The 19128-nt window shown below is 48.9% G+C and overlaps 3 protein-coding genes across 4 annotated transcripts; all 3 read left to right on the top strand.

Annotated features, from left to right (window-relative positions):
- The first annotated feature begins 65 nt into the window (after positions 1-65).
- CCNB1 (cyclin B1) lies at positions 66-5287 on the top strand. Its single transcript, XM_075446851.1, has 10 exons — positions 66-110; positions 1177-1243; positions 1796-1827; positions 2125-2421; positions 2565-2747; positions 3113-3271; positions 3668-3904; positions 4336-4476; positions 4763-4873; positions 5146-5287. Exons 1-10 carry the CDS (start codon positions 66-68, stop codon positions 5254-5256), a joined length of 1383 nt encoding a protein of 460 aa, XP_075302966.1. The 3' UTR covers positions 5257-5287.
- Positions 5288-5968: 681 nt separating this feature from the next.
- On the top strand, positions 5969-13203 carry CENPH (centromere protein H). The gene is made up of 9 exons (XM_075410930.1): positions 5969-6048; positions 6182-6237; positions 7204-7252; positions 7680-7754; positions 8401-8457; positions 9325-9388; positions 9678-9729; positions 10878-11041; positions 12604-13203. The coding sequence occupies exons 2-9, from the start codon at positions 6195-6197 to the stop codon at positions 12694-12696; spliced, it is 597 nt and encodes a 198-aa protein (XP_075267045.1). The 5' UTR covers positions 5969-6048; positions 6182-6194; the 3' UTR covers positions 12697-13203.
- A 386-nt stretch (positions 13204-13589) lies between these two features.
- KGD4 (alpha-ketoglutarate dehydrogenase subunit 4) lies at positions 13590-18700 on the top strand. 2 transcript variants are annotated; one of them, XM_075411644.1, is made up of 4 exons: positions 13590-13705; positions 14292-14355; positions 17131-17333; positions 18610-18700. In XM_075411644.1, exons 1-4 carry the CDS (start codon positions 13667-13669, stop codon positions 18625-18627), a joined length of 324 nt encoding a protein of 107 aa, XP_075267759.1. In that variant the 5' UTR covers positions 13590-13666; the 3' UTR covers positions 18628-18700. The 2 variants fall into 2 exon arrangements, with proteins under 2 accessions (XP_075267759.1, XP_075267758.1); XM_075411643.1 differs by lacking the exons at positions 13590-13705; positions 14292-14355 and adding an exon at positions 13765-13979.
- The last annotated feature ends 428 nt before the right edge of the window (positions 18701-19128 follow it).

Genomic DNA, 19128 nt, shown 5'->3' with positions numbered 1-19128 from the left:
AAGTGAAGCTTCTTGACTGGAAAGAGTCTGTTTAAGACAGACTTTAACACGTTGCGGTCTTAATAATGCCAAGGAAAGCAGTTCTCCATCTTGAAAACCCCGACGACAGGGTAATAGCATATGTCTGTAGAGAGGTAGTTGCCTTTACGTCTGTTTACAGTCTTTGTCTGCCCCTTTCCTTCTTTTCTGAAGCTCTTAAATATTTTTCTTGGCATTTAGCGAATCAGTTCAGTGGTTAGCAAGAATGAGTACATCCTTCATCCTGTGTATCGTGGCAGTCTTCTTTTGTCATACTGTTTTCTTGTTCTGGGATTTAGGATCAACACCTGAGTATCATTGCAGAGACTGCCTGTGATGCTAGTGGGGTGTGTGGGTGGAGCGGTGTAGGACTTACACGAACAAATCGGATTCACCAGCACTGCCGTTACAAATGTCCTTGAGCACCTTTGCTTCTCTTGCGACCAGGCTGTTTGTACAGGCTGTATGTTTGTTAAGTTTGCATTCCATTCTCTCCTTCCCATGCTGTGTTAAAACGCTGCCTGTAGTACAGGACTGACTTGAAAAGCTGTGGTCAGAACGTTTCTGAAAGCTGGCATGGCTTCTGCGTCGGGTGAGGCTGACTGCACAAATCACAGCCCCTCGTCCTCGGGGAAGCGCTGCAGAACCAGCTGAGCTCTGGAAGCTGATCCGGTTTTCTTGTGCTGCCTGCCTTTGGCAGGGGTTTTCTCGCCTTGCCTCCCCCAGCAGACTCGGGTTCCTTCATAACAGCGCTGCGATTGCGCCCGGCCTGCGAGCAGGGTCATCTCTTGGCTTGGAAAACGACGTTCAGACAGAATGCTTCGGCTCGCAGTTACATGTGCCACCCGTGTTTGAGGTGGTTCTGCCGGAGCAGACGGCGTTTCACCGGGGGAGCGCTGGCCCCGCCGCGGCAGGCGGGTGGAGAGGGGGCTGCTTCTTTTCACACCGAGCGAGCTGAACGCCACTGAAGGGCCCTCGCGCTTGCCAAGCGTTAGCATCAGCGGGTGCTGGTTTCGCGCTTCGGCAGCAGGCAGCAGGCCCCGCAGCCGGCCGAGGAGCTGGAGGCCGCGGGCGGTGGGCTGGCGCCCGGGTGCCTCGCGGGCGGGTGCGCACTGGCGGCCGAGCACAAGAGCGCGCGTCCGGCGCTGATACTGCGAGTGGGGGGCCCGGGCCCCCCGGCCGGCCGCGGAGGGCCTCGCGGAGCTGCTGCGACGCCAGGGCTGGTGCGGGCCTAGCGGCAGCGCCCTCAAAGGCAAAAGGGACGGACGAGAGACGAGCGGCGGCTGCGCGCCGCCCACCCGGCGGCGAGCCACGCGTGCGGCGACGGGAAAGCTTCTCCAGCGAGGCGCCGACTCCACGCGGCGCGCCTCGGCGCTCTTCCCGCCGAAGCGTCGCGGGGGCTGTCAGGGGCGAGGCCGCTGCCAGCGGGGAGCGCGGGTCTGGCGTCCCGCCGGCCCGCGGGCGCTGGGACGAGGCGGCCGCCAGCCCGCGGTGGCTTTCCCGGCGCCCCCCCCCGCCCGCAGACCCCGGCCGCCTCCGCCCCCCCCCTACCCCGCGGGGGCCGGGACCGTGCGCGTGCCCCTCTGCCCCGCCCGCCGCGGCCGCAGCCCCGCCCCCTTCCCGAGCGGCCGCCCGCCGCGGGTCGCCACGGTAATGCATCGGGGCGGGGCCGCCGGCGACCAATAGGGAGGCAGCGTGCGGCCAATGAGCGGCGGCGGCGGCGGGGTTTAAAGGCGCGGCGGTTGCGCGATGCCCCGTACTCTGAATGCTGTTCCAGGTTGCTCTGCGATGGCGCTCAGGGTTACCAAGGTAGGTGCGGACCGCGAGCTCGGCGCTCGCCCTGGCCGGCCCCGGCCCGGAGACCCTCTAGTTCGGCAGGGCACGGCAGGGCAGCGCGCCCGGGCCCTTACGCGCCCGCCGCTTTCCCCTCGGTGGGGAGGGCGGCGGGGCGCGCGCACGCTGCTCCTCCCGGGGCGCCCCTCGGGCTCTCCACCGCCCGCTCTCCAGTTTCGGGGCGCAGCAGTGCTGGCCCAGCGTCCCCCCGTCCCGTCCCCCCCCCCCCCGCCGCGGTGCTGCTGACTGCCCTGCCCTCTCCTCTCCCCGCAGGACACCCAGTCGGCGACCGGCACGGCAGCGAAGAGCAGCTTGCTGCCCACCGCCAAGCATGGGAAGGTGCCGGCCCCCCCCCGCACCGCCCTGCAAGACATCGGCAACCGCGTCGCCGAGTCAAAGGAGAAGACCGTCATCATCAAGAAGACAGCGGTGCATGGGAGCCATGGGCAGCAGCCCAGCACCATGCCCGCGCCCGCCACCTCCCTGGACAAGCCGGTTGTCAGGAAGACACTCAGGGCTGTCACCAAGGAGCTGGAGCCCAAGACAGAGCCCAAGCCGGACCCCAAGCAGGTACCACCCGGCCCCCACCTGGGCTAAGCAGGGGTGTCACCGCCCCATGCCGTGCCCCAAAAAGGGGGTTGGGAGCCTCCGCCCGGCCCATGGCGGGGCGCAGAGGGAGGTGCTGCCTGTGCTGACCCTGTGTTTCCTTGCAGCCGGAGCTCTGCTCTCCATCCCCCATGGAGGTCTGTGAGCGGGCTATGCCCAAGAATGTGGTGTGTCAGCCTTTCTCTGAAGATTTGCTTGACATCCAAGATGTTGACAAGGAAGATGATGACGATTCGAACCTCTGCAGCAACTATGTGAAGGACATCTACAAGTACCTGAGAGACCTCGAGGTTGGTAGGAGTAGGTCAGGATGCCAATTACAGTGAACCTGTCATCACAGGTGCAGCTGGGAGCTGGTATCCACTCTCACCTGCAGGTTTTCCTGAGGCACTAATAAGTGATCCCTCAGCTTAAATGTAAAGTTAAACTGACCTGGTAGTGTAAACAGATGCTGGTTGTTAGACCAGTCGACTAGTAGTGCTAGTACCATGCTCTTTCTAGCCCACCTTCAGTGAACAAAGAAACCTCGTGGCCTACAGCTGTGGGCTATGCCTGTCCTGAGCTCCTTGATAAGCCTCAAGATGCTACAGGGGTGAGGCACTGCAAGTGCTTCAGAGAAGTGACAAGATCTATTAACCCTGTTCCTTCCACACAGGAGACTCGACCTGTCAGACCCAAATACCTGGCTGGCCAGGAAATCAGTGGGCACATGCGTGCCATACTTGTAGACTGGCTTGTGCAAGTACAGATGAAGTTCAGCCTCCAGCAGGAGACCCTGTACATGACAGTTGCTATCATTGATCGCTACCTGCAGGTGAGTGTCTCTTGCCTGGTGTTGGCCAATGCTTTTCCCCTAAGCTAAAGCATGACGAGCACTGACCAGTAACACTGTGGTTAGATGCACTACCTGTAACAAAATCCAGCTGACCAACAGAGCACTTGATGCTGAGCCCTATGCACTATATAACCCTCTCAGCTATGAACGGTGACTTGATATATCAAAACTGCTCCCTCCTCTCCCTGGTTTGATCTCAAAGCCTTCTGGTACCCCTGCAGATGCCAACAGAGGTAACAGCTGATGTACAGTTACTCTGTATATGCCAGTATGAACATCCTGCCGTAGGACCAACTTTACACGGGCTACCTTGAAAAGCTGTGTTCTGAACCAAGTCATTCAGACAAATCAAATCTGTGCTGCTTCTTTCTACAGGACAATGCTGTTTCCAAGAAGACGTTGCAGCTGATTGGCATCACGGCTATGTTCATTGCCAGCAAATACGAAGAGATTTTTCCTGTCAATAGTGAAGACTTTGTCTATATAACTGATAACGCTTACACAAAGATCCAGATCTGCCACATGGAGATCAAGATCCTGCAAGCCCTGGACTTTGGTCTGGGTCACCCTCTCCCTCCCCATTTCCTAAGGAGGGCTTCAAAGGTTGGACAGGTAGTGTTGAGAATGGGCATTACTGTAGGCAGCATCTGGAAATGCAGTGCTTGACTGTGGCAGCTTGTTAAAGCAGTTCAAAGCTTTTGAGTTCCACAAGAATTTAGCAGCCAGTGTGGTTGAGATGTGTCTCCCATGTAGCAACATGGGAGGCCTTGATTGTCTGCTTTCAGTTGTGTGAGCCTGACACTCCACCCCCCCAATGCCTGCCTGGTACTGCAGGTGACTGCTAGACTGCCACTGAAAGGAGTGGTCCTAGACTATGAGCAGCCTAATACAGCTCAGAACTGCTCTGTGATTAAGCCACTTGAATTTTAAGCCTATAGCTCTGAAAATGTTTGCTAAGTGTTTCTTCCTGCTTGACTCAACGAATGCTTGGCAGGATGCTCTTGCCTTGGAGATTGCCAACACTCAACTCTGATGTACTGCAGGTGGATGTTAAACAGCACTTGCTGGCCAAGTACCTGATGGAGTTGTCCATTGTGGACTATGATATGGTTCACTTCCCTCCATCCAAGACAGCAGCAGCTGCTTCTTGTTTGGCTCTGAAACTCCTCAATGGATGTGAGTGGGTAAGTTATGCTTGTCAGACCACCTCCTAGTTTGGGACTAGGTGTGCCTGTGCACCAGCTTAAAAAGGTTGCTCTGGGCCAAGCGCATGCCTTCTGCTTCTCTCGTGGTATCTCAGCATGTTCTTGTCTTCCCATGGTGCCTCACAAGGGGACAGAAGCAGGGCAGTAACTGTTAATCCTCCCCTTGAGACAGGAGATGGCAGTTGCCCAAGCCCAGCAGAAGACAAAACGCCAGTGTACTTAGATTGTTCTAGCAGGCTTACCTAATGACTTCCTTTCCTTTCAGACACCAACTCTGCAACACTACATGTTTTATGCTGAGGATGACCTTCTCCCTGTTATGCAGCACTTAGCGAAGAATGTAATTACTGTGAATGAGGGCCTCACCAAGCAGGTGGTAAGTCTCACTGTGCAGATGGGGAGTACGTGTGGTTAAGTGTCAACATGTGGTGCTCTGAGGCCAGAGTAGCTGAGCCACTGTGGTCAGACTTGGATCAGACCTGCTCCCTTCAGCTGGAGTGCTCTGTCTTGCCGGAGCAGCACCAGCCAGCTGTGAACGGGTCTGGGGTGCTAGGACAGGCTCAGCTTGATCACCAGGCCTCAGGGGAGCTGGAACAGTGTGAGTTTATAATAAACAGGATAAAGTTAATCAGACTTATCCCTCCACAGACAATCAAGAACAAATACGCCTCCAAGAAACATGGCAAGATAAGTGACATTGAACAGCTGAACTCTTCTCTCATAAAGAAGCTAGCCAAACCTCTGATTAAGAAATTGTAACTTCTCTGTCAGTTAAAGTAGAACACTTTGTACTGTGTGCCCCTCTGTATATAAATGTATTGTATTTGTGTGTGTTAATACTTTTAATAAAGCACTTTTACTTTCTGTGTTCACTGGTGCTACAGCTGGCTTCCTCGGCAGGGGCTGGGGGAGGGGGGCTGGGGGCAGCCCTGGGAGTGGCGGCAGGCAGAGCGTCTGCCAGATCAGCCCAATCACAGTGCAGCCCTACTAAATTAATATTTACTGTAGCCTATTCTCAGTTATAGCTCCGGCCACAGCGCCGTCTCCACCTTCCCTTAGAGGCGACCCTTGCTCTTTGCCCACCCCTTTCACCGCTATTTTTCGGTCCCAGTGACAAGCGCTCAGCCGCGTTGCCGCCCCCCTCCCGCTATTCACCTGCAGAACCCCCGTCAGGAGGGGCCGCCTTCCCCCCCCTGCCCGCCGCCGCCGCAGGGTGTTTTTGCAGGCAGGCCTCGGCCGGGCCGTGGGCCCGGCGGCGGGCGACCCGCCTTTCCGCTCCGGGCCCGGCCTCAGACAGCGCCGGCCGAGCGCCGAGACGACGACGCGGTCGAGGATTGGCCGGAAGCGTCCCAGGCTGCCGGGAAGCCCCGCCCCACTAAGGCAGAAGCAGCCGCCGGCCGCGCTGCTGGAGTGGCGCGCGCGCGGGCTGTTCGAACGTGTCACCATGGAGGCGCCGCGGCCGGAGGCGACGGGCGCCGGGGCCGGGGCGGGGGCCGGGGGCTGGCTGGCGGCCGAGCCGGAGGCCACGGTGGACGTTCTCCAGTTGCTCCGGTCAGTGCGGGTGGGGGCCGGGGAGCCGCTGGGGCTGGCAGCGGCGCGGAGCAGGGCGGGTGGGCTGCGGCGGCCCCCCCCCACCCCCCGGCGCCCGCCGGATCTGACCGCTGTCGCTCTGCCCCTGCTGCAGGCTGAGGGACCAGATGAAGCAGCAGCTCAGGGAGTGCAGCGCTGCGGTTCACGCCGGTAAGCCCGCCCCTGCTCCTGACCCCCTGCGCTCCCCTCGGTGTGGCGTTGCAGTGATAAATAATACGACCTGCGGACCGGGTGTACTTACATTATTTATCGGGAGCGCTCGTTGTAACAATGAAGCGTCTTCCTTACCAGAGCGTCTCGCAGCATTTTCTAGACGGCTCTTGGGGGCGGGTGGGAATGCTTGTGGAACTGCCCTGTGGTTATTGCCCCCTGCCCTTTCTCTGTTTGGGTTTTCACCTCGGACCCCCCGAACTCTCTGGCACGTGATGGCCGTTTTCAGGAGTCTGGTCGATGGGGAGGAAGGGGAATCATGGAATGGCTTGGGTTGGAAGGGACCTTAAAGATCATCTGGTTCCAACCCCCCTGCCATGGGCAGGGACATCTTCCGCCAGACCAGGTTGCTCAGAGCCCCATCCAACCTGGCCTTGAACACTGCCAGGGAGGGGACAGCCACAGCTTCTCTGGGCAACCTGTGCCAGTGCCTCACCACCCTTGTAGTGAAGAATTTATTCCCAATATCTAATCTAAATCTGCCCTCTTTTAGATTAGAGCCGTTGTTTGGCACCGTTAGGGATTTAAGGTGTTTCTTCTTGTTCCCATTGCATTTCCATTACTCATGCCCTCTTCTGCTGAACCAGCCAGCTGCATACATAGAGCAGTGCTGTGAGCCAGCTCTGGCATGTCTGAAAAGTGCTAGGTGGAAATATTTTAAAGCCAAATTCTTTCTCTCGTACGGGTGATTGATGGTGTAGTCTTGCTGACAGTAGAACAGATGATAAGGCATGGAGATAGGAGTAAGAATTGCTGTTACAATAATATTGTTATTATTATATATAATTTAATAATAATATAATAATTATTATTGTTATAGCCATCCAGCTGCTCATCTTTTATGCTCAGTAGATTATACTAAAAAGTCTCTGTTGTGCTGCTTTTAGTGATGTATTTTCGTTGCAGGTGAAGAAGGTTACCTTGATCACACCACTGGAGAAAAGTTTATCAGGAGGTATGTCATTGGATAATTTCAAACATTTGACGTATTTTAAAATAAAGAGGAGAAGGGTTGAGAACTGAACTTGGAGGTTCTCTTCTAGTTACTCCTTCTTAGTAAATCTCTGGATTAGTGATAAGCACTTTGCACGAGACTGGTGAAAATACAGGAAATTAAGAGAAAATATGGGGAAGAAATATTTTACTCAGTCTCCTAATGAAGTTCTGTATCTGATGTGGCTTCTAAATTTGCAGTCCTTCTTGTGATGGCTAGAAGTCACTAATATAGCTCCACATGCTAAAATACTCATGGCCTTAATAATTGGTGGTTTATAGGAAAAATTCTTACTTTAGACATGTTGGGAGCAAGTTAAAAGTGTGATGTTACTTTTCAGTTTTTTGTTGTCCTCACACTGTTTGGGGTTTTGTTTTTCTTCCTTCAGTACCACAGAAGATTTGGAAAGAGATATGGAGGAAGTAAAAGTCTCTTTCCAGAACAAGACATTAGCCTTGCAAAGGTATAATTTTTTCCTGTTGATTTTGAGGTTTTCTGTTTGTTTACATTCATGGACACATACATAATTCTGATTAAAATAGGATTTCAAAGTGATATGGTGTGTGTTACAGACACAAGAGATTTTAGTACCATTGAACCAATAGAAAGGCAAATGGAGATACCGTAAAGGAGAAAAAAAAATTACAAATTGAAATGTGTAAACCCAAAGGTTCCTGCAAAATTGTGAATGTCTGACTGTATAAATCAGTAAACATATTTCTTGGCAGTGTTTTACAAATGCCTGTGAAAAGGTGGAAGTTGATAGGTGTTGTACACCTCCCATGTTACACAGCTGCTCAGCTGAATTCCCACCTTTGCCCAGCTTCCCTTCTGCAGACTCTGGGGTTAATGGTGTCCGAGTATGTTTGGCGAGAGACAGAGGAGTTGTCACTCTCGCAGATACTCATTGATAAGTCTTACTTGTCCTGAGAGTTAAGTTGCATTGTTTAATAATTGGGATATTTAAAAGGTACTGAGTATTTTATATGTGTAATTCCAGTGTGAAAGTGGACATAAATGAAACCTTGAAAACATCTCTTCCGTTACTAATCTAAATCTACTTCTCTCAGTTTCTTGTCAGTTACATGTTTCTTCCCCACACTATGCAGGATCCAACTTACGTTTGCCCTGAGAAACAAAATGCAGCAAAATGACAGTGACTCACGGTAAGGTGTTCTTGGAGAAAGGATGGCTAGAAAGAAATGGACTTTACACAGTTTAATGTGACATGTTTCTACGTTACTTTGCTGTACCTTTTTTAAAGGCAAGCTTCCTTCTTCTAGTTTTGACTGAATGATGTTCTGTCCACCTGGCTAGAACCAGCATGATCAGACCTTTTATACCCTTGGTGGGTTTACATTTGGGCTCTGAATTAACCAGCCTTTGATTACAGAGATCATAATTTTTGATTCACTAGTGAGAACTGTTTGTAGTTAAGAGTTTTTTGTCTTAATAGCTGAGCACATATTACAGGCTTGTAACGGAGCCTTGTCTCTGCTTTGCTGCCTTCGTTAATTAATCATGGAAGAGATTAACGTCTTTGAAAAAAACCTGAAAGTTTCAAACATGTTCAAAATCAGCTTTTAATTTCCTGTCTGATATTAACGGGTACACGTGTATGAAGTGTGGTATGAGAAATTTAATTTTCGTCAGAAATGCAGCTGAAAACATCCCATCTCCATCATGTCCTTGCCGTGCACCAGAATTCAGGAGCTCCAGTTGTTAGCCATTCTCAGCTGGGTAGGCTTCCTTGACGCCTTCCAAGCTCTGTGATCTGAAATGTTGGACAGGCTTAACTGAAAAATCAGAGAAACTGGGAGGGAAATAAGGGGATTGTTTGGTCCCTGCAACAATAGTATAATAACTGTAAAAAAGAAAGGATTCTGTTTTGGGGAAAAAAATAAAGTATGCTTTATTTTGGTGTTAGGGAAAATGGGGATTTTTTGTTTAATCCAAATAACCTTGATTAAAACGTTTATGCTGTTGACTCATATTAACGGTCTGAAGGTGTGCAACTGTGTTTCCTTCCTTAGACTGATCATGGAAACTGTGAAACACATAGTAATGCTCAGCACAGCAATAATTGACTGTCAGCAGGTAAGTGGCCCTTGTAGCTTCTGTTGCAGTTGTGCGGGTCTACAGACCTCAAGGTGGGCAGGTGAACTGTGTGAAAGTGACAGGGCTGCACAAGTCGTTTGAAGCTAAGTAGGTGGCCCAAAGGTGCAGTTTCTGCTGGTGCTAAAATGACTGAAACGATTACTTGAAGTGACTATGTAAGGAAGTCGGCTTCTGGAGCTGCCCTGAAGTTCTTTTGTGGATTGAATTGGCATCTTTCAATATTTTTCGGAGCCAAGCATCTACAATATACTTCATTGTTTTCTTTCAGCAAGCACGTGAGAAGGAACAGAAATTGATCGACATTAAAAGGAAAAGATTGTGTAAGTGTGTTAGTTATACTGACTTTGGTTTATGTTTGAATGTACAGTTTGTATGTTAAAGTTCTTGTAGCAATATTAATTTACATCTGAAGTTACTGCGAAACTCTCAACATAGTTATAAAACTTCTGAAAAGGTAGGAAGTATTGTAAAAACGAGCTTATGTGTTGTCTCCTTGAGCATGAGACTGACGTGTTGGAATGAGAGATGCAAGAAGATACTCAAAAAGAATGTGGTGGCATTTCATTATTTAGTGTAAGCTCCCCAGAAAATTACACAGCATTTAGTAATTTAAATCAGTCCTACAACACCCAAAGGATTTCTCTTTTTTGTCTGAACGCACCTTTATGAAATGTTTGTAGAATAGGGGAGGGAATTTACTTACAAAGAACTCTTGTAATAGTACATATGTTGGTGTCTGGTAGGCTTGTTAGAGTGGGTCAAATTTAGATGTGAAGTCAATCTTCAGAACTTTATAAGGTCATATGATCAGATTTGCCAACAGTTTTAACAGTTGTTGTTTGTTTCATGCATAGGAAGTGGTGTATATGTTGACAGCAACAAATAAACACAATGAAATGTCTGTGTTAATACGAAAAATGAGCATCCTTAATATCTTCAGAAATAAGGGAAGGAATGCTATGTCAGCATTCTTTCAATGTATGAACTGTCCCTAAATGGTTTTATTCAGTCTAATTTTAACCTGATTTCCTACAAAAAAGTAGTAATACTCACTGGTGATGTCCGTGTGTCCCTTGTATGACTTTGGCATTTGCTTTTGACCAAGTCTGAAAAAGCTAAAAAGGTTTTAAACGCCTCTGACAATAAAAGTTGTGACAACTGAAGACAGGCCGTAGGACAGACATTGAAATTATTGTCCATGTCTGGTGGAAATGCAGGCAGCATGCAAAGTACTTTCTGTTTTGCTAGTGGCCAGGGAACCAGTCGACTGACACCAGGTAGCCACAGCACGTGTTGCCTCTTGTGTGAAAGGAATATCTGGAGGTGTGTCGTAGGGGAGGGATGGAGTGTGAAGTTAGGGTTATTGCAGTGGAAGTGCCTTAGATGTCTGTGAGGAAGAAAGCATGTCTTTAGTTCTACTGCTCACCTAACTACTTCTTAACGCTTCATTTTCCTAATAATGGAACAGTGTTAAAAAAAGCCGGACAGCAGAAATTACAGCAAATTCATACCATGATCAGAAAACAAAAGGAGGAACAAGCAAGTATGAAAGTGAACGAAGCGCTGGAGAAGATACATAATAAATTACAAAAAGAAAGAAAGATGACTACTGTAATTCAAAATGTATTCCAGGTAATGTGTTTTAGATTTTAGAAGTAAATTTGCCGTTTTGCATTATAGCCGAGATAACATAGTGTATGGTAAGTGTAACTTCAAACAAAGCTGTGTTTTCTAAAAGCTTTAAGTAAGGATGGTAATGGGAAAATGGCGGTATGAAATGAAAACTTTATTGCTTTCAAGGTGAAAAGCATGAAATTGTCACAATATCCTTTGGAATAATTAGTTACAGAGTTTAGAGGCAGTCTATAAACCTATCTTTATTGCCTCGTTCCCTTAAAGGTACAAGAATAATGCATTTTCTCAGAGAATGTCTGTCACAGCAGTGGCTATATCTCCTTACACTGAGAGCCAGCCCTACACCCTGCCAAATCAGTTCCCCCATCTCGTGGTTAGGAAAAATAAGTAGGTCTGAGTCTCGTGATACTGGTGAGCCAGGCCGCTGCTCCTCGGTCTGCCCCTCCCCAGCACGTGCGTGCCTCTGTCTGTGTCGCCCGCAGGAGCCTTGCGAAAGCCTTGGCCTGCAGCCGTGGCCAGTCTCCAGATACTTTGGCGGTGTAGCTTGCAGCCTCCCGGTTTCCCACGTATCAGGCGCCGCTGACTGGCAGGTCATCTGGCGTGCGGAGTCATGCAAAGTGAGGAAGAAAACCCCCAAGCTGGGATAGGGTGGAAGGGCCTCCTGTGGCATCCTCTGCTCGGAGGGGCTCTGCTAAAGGTCACATATGCTGTGCTGCAGTCTGGTGCTCTGCCTTTCCCTCCGTGACTTGTCCAGCCTTCCTTCGCCTGGCCCTGCGGGTTGGTGACCTAGGCATGAAGGTGGGAGGCACAGTGAGTGGTAAATTGCAGTTACAATGCTCTTGTGTTTATCTGCAAGTGGATTGTGAAATCCCAGTTAAGCACGCACAAAGTTTATTTAAAAACTTTAGAAGGAGGAAAAGAGAGAACATATTGGAGGGCTTCAGGTAGAAGACAGGATGTAACCATGCTGTGAATTTGGATGATCAGGAGAATTTCAAGGACCGAAAAAGAGCCACATATTTTTATGTTGCATGCTGTGCTATGCTACTACTATCTCAAACTGAGAACGAGAAATTAAACATTTTAGTGGGTTTTAGATTAGATTTGTACTGGTTTTGTATTCCAGAAATCTTCTGACCTGTAAATAGAGCAAATCTTCTTTGGTTAAATTTAATAATTCCCATTTTCAATCCAGAACCGCAGGGTGAGAATGTTAACTGTGCTGTGTTGTGTTTGAGGCAAACTTTACTGCATGTAAAGTTTTACAGGGGAAAAAAAAAAATCCCCTCAATTCCTAAGTTTAAAATAGGGATGGTGTGCAAGCACCTCCAGGAAATTCAAAGGACTGGGTTTTGGGTTGTTTGGGTTTTTTTGCCTGTGTGTTGACAATAGGATCTAGAACGATCTCCTCTGTCCCCCCATCCTGCCAACTTAAAACACTGCTGTGAATTTCAAGGGCTTCTGAAATAAAAATTAAAAAACAACTGCTTTTGAGAGATTTTACGCAGAGTAGTCCTTTTTGAAGGCTTTCTTTAACCAATAATCTTTCTTTCTTATAGAATATCATAATTGGAAGCAGAGTTAACTGGGCAGAAGATCCATCCCTAAAGGCAATTGTTCTACAGCTTGAAAAAGATGTCTGTTTTCCGTGAGTCAGGAGAAAAGGAGTTTGATTTCACGCGGTGTTTGTAATCAGTGTCCTAAACTTGGTAGATTAACATGCATTATGATAGATTAATATGCATCATGAAAGCACGCTTCAGTGAATTGAAAATTTAACCTTCCTGGAAGTTTTTCTCCCTGAACAGGCAGAATGTGGCCACGCAGCTCTTGGAAGCAAAGGGTTAATTCCTGGTACACAGTAAATGTTTGAAGAGGCGATGCAGCCAGTGAAACGCCCAGAAGAGCAACTTCACAGCTGTCCAGTTTCCCGCGTCCTCGTTCCCCTCTGGAAGGCGGCAACAGCACAAGAATAACCTTGCATATTTCAGGCTTTTATGTAGAATTGTCCTTAGACCAAGGCTCTGCCGTCTCTGCCCCTCTTCCCGTGGGCACCGCACGGGGGCGCGCGGCCCTGCTCTGCCCCCGCGGAAAGCCCACGCTCATCACTCCTTGGCTTTTTTTTCTTCTTTTTGCTTATTAAAGTATTATGTATCATTTTTACCGCCTACATCAATTGCCCTGTTTGTTTTGACACAGCCCTACCGCCGGGCACCGCCCACCGCGGGCGTGGCCCCACCCACCGCGGGCGTGGCCCCACCCACCGCGGGCGTGGCCCCACCCACCGCGGGCGTGGCCCCACCCACCGCGGGCGTGGCCCCACCCACCGCGGGCGTGGCCCCACCCACCGCGGGCGTGGCCCCACCCACCGCGGGCGTGGCCCCACCCATCGCGGGCGTGGCCCCACCCACCGCGGGCGTGGCCCCACCCACCGCGGGCGTGGCCCCACCCACCGCGGGCGTGGCCCCACCCACCGCGGGCGTGGCCCCACCCACCGCGGGCGTGGCCCCACCCACCGCGGGCGTGGCCCCACCCACCGCGGGCGTGGCCCCACCCACCGCGGGCGTGGCCCGGCAGCGCCCCTGGTGCGCGGGCGGCTGTGCGCGGCAGAGGGGGCTCAGCATGGGCAGTAAGATGGCGGCCGCTACAAGGGTCGTTCAGGTAACGGCGCTCGGCCCGCGCCCCGGGGCGGGGAGGGCGGCGGACCTCGCCTGGCCTGCGGCAGCCGGGGACCCAGGGCCCCGCCGGGGAGGCCGGTGTCCTTGGAGCGGGGCAAGACGCGCGAGGCGGGGCCTCCCCGGTGTCGCCGGTCATTTGATGCCAGTGCCCGGGTCTCTGGCAGCGAAGGGCTGCAGGGCAGCCCGCGCCCTTTGGTTCAGGAGAGGAGGACGCTGGCCGGCGGCTGCTTTCCGAGCCGTCCCTCCTCAAGGTGAAGGTGAGACGGGGAGGCTTCTCCAAGAGGCGTGTTTCAAAAACAGCCAGGCTTCGGCTGCCGAGCTGTAAAACTCCTTCAAGGAACTCTCCACTGTCATCCAGCCGGCTGAATAAATACCTACAGGCAGAGCGCAGAGGGCAGTTCCACCTGCTAAAGCTCTGTAAGCTGGGTGTCAGAGTGGCGGTGCAGAGAACAGCGGTATAGAAGTGGTCGTTTAATGCGTTGCATGTTCCAGTTTGTTGTGAAGGTCATTGTGTATCTGGAAATATGTTTTATTCTCCTTGTTTCTCCTACTACCTTGCCGCCTTCTAGGTAGTCAAGCCACATACTCCGTTAATTAAGTTCCCAGACAGAAAAAGTAGTCCCAGACCTCAAAGTAAGTATTTTCATCTGTAGACACAACTTGCACCTCCTTTGCTTACATTAACTGCTTTGTGTAAGAACCAGCACACAATTTTTCTGTTTCAGCTATGCAACCTTGCTGATTTTGAGCAGAGTTTCTGAAACATGGTTGGTTTAGTTTGAAGGCAGCTCTTTGACTCTTCTTTTTCAGATGCTGTGCCACTGTGGGAAATACACATGCTACATGCATGTCTTTATTTCTTGTTCAAGGCAGATTCACGAAGATTTCCGGTGTTGTTTTCCTCCACATATATGAAGTCCCATTTTTCTAAATACTAATATTTGCCTGAAATGGTTGTGCCCCCGCCTGTTTGAAGCAGCTTTAGGTATTTGGAGATATTTGCAGAAACAATGTTGCGTTTTCCTCATCTCTTCTTGGAGTGCGCGATGTCTGTGGTATTTAAAAGCATGATTATAGGTGGGAGAGCCATACTACTGTACCTTTTAAGAAGTGTTTTTTTGTGCTATTAACTGAGAAAAAAATAATTTCACTGCAATCTTTAAAATTAATTTTTATACCTATTTCTGTGTCGATATTTATAGGATTTCCAATACTATTGCATTTAAACAGTGATGCTATATGAGCGATACGTTGTTTTAATACTCCTTTTGAGTCAATAAAGCATTTGAAACTAAAGTAGGAGACATCTTAAGAAGCTCTGTTATGTTATTCTCACTTCTTTAGAAATGATATCACACCACTTTATTTGCCACGGATTATCACATCTGTGATTTAGGTTTAAGTTTAGGTTATCTATTAACGTTACGAAGTAGCTACAGTGCACATCAGTGCCACTTCTGACTTAACTGTGAACTTTCAGGAAGTATTTTCTGCAATAACTTTCTGTCAGAAATCTGTATGTTGCGCACAGTTCAGCCGAAGGCACCACCTCTCGTGCCAGTGAACTGCTTTCTCAAAGGCCTGAGAACATGTTACTTACCTCTTGTTTATCTCTGCGTCAGAAGATTTTTGTGGCTGTAATTTTTAAGTACGTTAGACTTTTCTACTTTGATGAGGTTCTGTCATCGCGTTAGTAAATTACAGTCTGCCTCATCTTGCTTGAACGGTGTAGTAATAACTGCGTTTCAGTGTACCAGGATGTTACTTCTGTGTAGCCAAACAGAGCTCCGCAGATCAAGACCAAACTTTTAGGGTGCTTGAAAGGCCAGCCAGATTATTCTGCCGTGTTACTACTGCAACATGATGGTCTCAAAGAGGGAAAGGAAAAATGTAGTAGAGACTGTATCTGAGCTAAAGCAACAGAAGTATTAAGTATGGTACTTTTGTGTCTTGACTGCTGATGTTTTTAATTGGCTAATGTGTCTACTATGCAATAGGGGAAAATCCATGACAAATCTCTAGACATTGGTGTATGAAACAAATCTGGAGAAGCTGTTTCTTGTTTTTCCATATATAAGCTGTGTTATTTCTTGAAACAAAAATACTTTGCCCCCTGTTCAGAATATGCTCCTTTTGATGGGCTCTCTTCCCCCTCGCTCTGTATGAGAGCTTCCGTTGATCCTGAAGCGCCTGATGGACTTGGGACTTTCAGACACAGTCTGCTGACCGAGAACGTCTTGAGTGTGCCTCTCAATGGTGGCTGGTTTATTGTTTTTTGTTTGTTTTTTTTTTTGTTAACCAGTGGTGGCTTGATCACATTGCTGCAGGTGTTTGATGTCCCAGTCCTGCCATTAACTCAAACTCACTATGGCGAAAACTGGTTCCTCTCCTTTCTCCTCACTGATCTTTTTGGAGGCAGGCAGGCAACTCTGTGGTATTTTAACTCCTTGCGTTCTTTGATTCATCCAGTCTTGATGCTGCTTACTTTATAATTATGCAGTCCCTCTCTTCCAGCTGTTCAGATGTTGCATTTGTCTTGCTCATTTTTCAGGAGCACTGAGAGGGACTTCCCATGGAAGCATTCTGCTTTGTCAGGTGTTTTAACCTCACGTAGAGAGGTCTGAGTGCTTGGGAGGTAAACATGCTGCTGTGAGACTGTCCTGCCTGGTGGGGTGATTGTGTATTTCCATTGTCAGATCAGCAGTGGTGGGACAGACGGACTTTGACAACACTGCCCTTTTGTCATCTCTTCCCCTATCCTCAAACTCAAGGCAACTTCTCTAATGCGAGTTCCTTCAGCCTAGCTGCTGGCCCTCACCTGCAAAGTACTTCACGCACTCCATGGTCTCTGCATTTCATAACATTGATTGCTGATGCCTGATGTTTGGTGGTCATTCTGCACATCATTAACAAAATTTGATACGATGCCATATTAAAAACGGGTACGACACTGCACTGTGTGTTGCGGTGTCTCATGGTTGGGAGCTTTATCCTTCTGTAAGCCTCCACCTCTTTTCAGTTGTCTGGCTTTACAGTCACAGTAAACAAAAAGGCATCATCTCAGTGGGTCTTAGTTATTTATCTTAGTTATCTTTCTACGTAATTGCCTGCACTCACACACAATTATGATACTTTATGCTTTTTTGGTAAGAACAGCTTCCCAGTGAAAAAGCCCTTGTTAGGATACATGCTTACTTCTGCCACTCGAACGTGCTTTCTTTTACTGAATTTTGTCACTATGCTCTTGATACATTTAACAATAAAAACAGGCCGTGAGAAGTGCCAATTCTTTTAAGTATTTGTTGTAGTGAAGAAAACTGTCAATAACTGGTAACTTTTTGGCTGCTTTTTAATTACTTTTACAGTCTTGTTATGTCTCTGTCAATGGTTTTGTAATGTGTGTTTCAGTACAAGAATCTCTACAAGCAAGTGTGACATCTCTCCATGCTTCAGAGGCACAGCAGTCTGTAGGAGGCAGATCACCACCCTTTCAAAATATTTCACCTGTCAGCAGAGTACGAAGCGCACCAGACACTTCTGAATTAGCAAGAACCTTACCTCAGAAATACAGAAGGAAACTCATGTCGGACGAGGAGATTGAATATATTCAAGTAAGTTTCGTTTATTGCTGTGTATTGTCTGTATGTACCTAGCATTTAGCTTTGTTTCTACACCTTCTTCAAAGTCTCAGATACGGTATTGCATTGTAACTGTTGGTAAGGGCGCGCTCCCAGCTTTCATAGCTTTGATACACAACACCCAAGCTACAAATTCTTAATACGCAAGGTACCCAGCTCTGTAATTAATAATTAGTAGCTTGTGATACCCCTGATCAGAGAGATACAGATTTAAAACAGACATGGAGTCAGCTAGCGATAGTTACAGCCTGCGTTAGTCGCCATCACTACCTGTTTTGTAGCAGCTGATTAATATATAATGTGAATGTGCTGGACAGGAGCACGGGAGTCCATTCTCAGACCAGCAAAGGCTATTCACCAGTCCAAAATATTTCTCAAACTAGTTTTTAGAAGTTATATTTATTGGTAAGTTAGCTCTTCTATTTCTAGTAGTGGAAACATTTTATTAAACTTGATAGAAATATTTTCTGCAATAATTGCAAGTATGGTGTTGTACATGAAAGGCAAGAAAAACCTTTTGATCTGTAACAACTCTCAGATGCAAACACTGATGCTTAAAAAGGGAGAATGCACGAGATTTGAAAAACTTGTGAGAAGGATGTGAGTTTGAAACTAAAAGATGCTTACATAGCTTTGTTGAACGACAGGGACTCCTACAGTGTAATCAGATTGGTAGAGGAGATCCGTTTTCCTCCATGTAGATTGGTGGGGTATTATAATTGGAAATAAAATGAGTTATTTGTCATAGTAATACACTTACTGACCTCTACCATAAATTTTGTAGCGGTAAGTTGTGAATTTTGTTGGCAAAATAATGAATTGAATGCCTTTCTGATTTCTGATGAAGATTGCAGTGGCTCGCCTTGGCTTTGTTTTTACTTTGCACTTTGGAATTCGGACAGTGAAAGTAATTCTAAAACTTGTGTTGACCACTGCTGTGTTTATCAGGCCTCTCTAAAGTGGGCAGGAGTCCGGTTTCTTCGGGGTGGGAGAGGTGGCAGCAGCAGTAATTGTAGGTTGCAGGCGTTGACCTTTTTGTATTCTCCCCTGAAAAGAACAGAGCTGCTGCTGGCAGGTGCTGATACTTGACGCTCTGCCTATGTTCTTAGTTAGATTAAAAACCAGTGTGTAAATACGAAGTTACAGCTAGGTCTGTGTCTGTCGGTCGGTAACAGTGCCAAAGGAGATTTCACCTCCATTTCCCGCTCTTTTAGTGGTGTGTATTTAACTGTCTGCTTTTCTTTTACAGCGTGGAGGTCCGGAATAAGTGTGGAAGACAGTTCGTTGGCCACTATTAAAGTATTGTATGCACAATAAAGGTGTTTCCTCAGTACTGAAAATTGTTGTATACCGAGAGCTTCAATAAAAGCCCTGTGAAGGGCGAGGAGGCTGAGACAAAGCACCACGTGTTAATGTGTGACTGAGGAGGAAATTCTGTCGAACAGACGCGATGCTCACACCATTAAAATGTTTCTCTAATTCGCCATTTGCAATCCTGCCAACGGAACGGAAGCCGCTTTATTTTTCTGCTGAAAGAGACCGTGGAGTCTCGCTGCGGGATGGCGCATGCCGCCGGCGTGGGGGTCTCGGGGCTGGCAGCGCGGTGAGGGCGGGCTCTCTCGGCAGGACCGCAGCCTCCGCCTCTTCCTGCGGGCCCGCGGCCCGGCCCGAGGCGCGCTGGGTGCGTGGCAATGCGCAGGTGCAAGGCCTCAGCCGCGCCCCGCCAGAAGCCGGGTAAGGGGCGGGGCGAGGGCGAGGAGGAGCGGGG

Source organism: Opisthocomus hoazin, chromosome Z (genome assembly GCF_030867145.1).
Source record: "Opisthocomus hoazin isolate bOpiHoa1 chromosome Z, bOpiHoa1.hap1, whole genome shotgun sequence".
Lineage (NCBI taxonomy): Eukaryota > Metazoa > Chordata > Aves > Opisthocomiformes > Opisthocomidae > Opisthocomus > Opisthocomus hoazin.
This window is presented reverse-complemented; position numbering and strand designations above follow the sequence as displayed.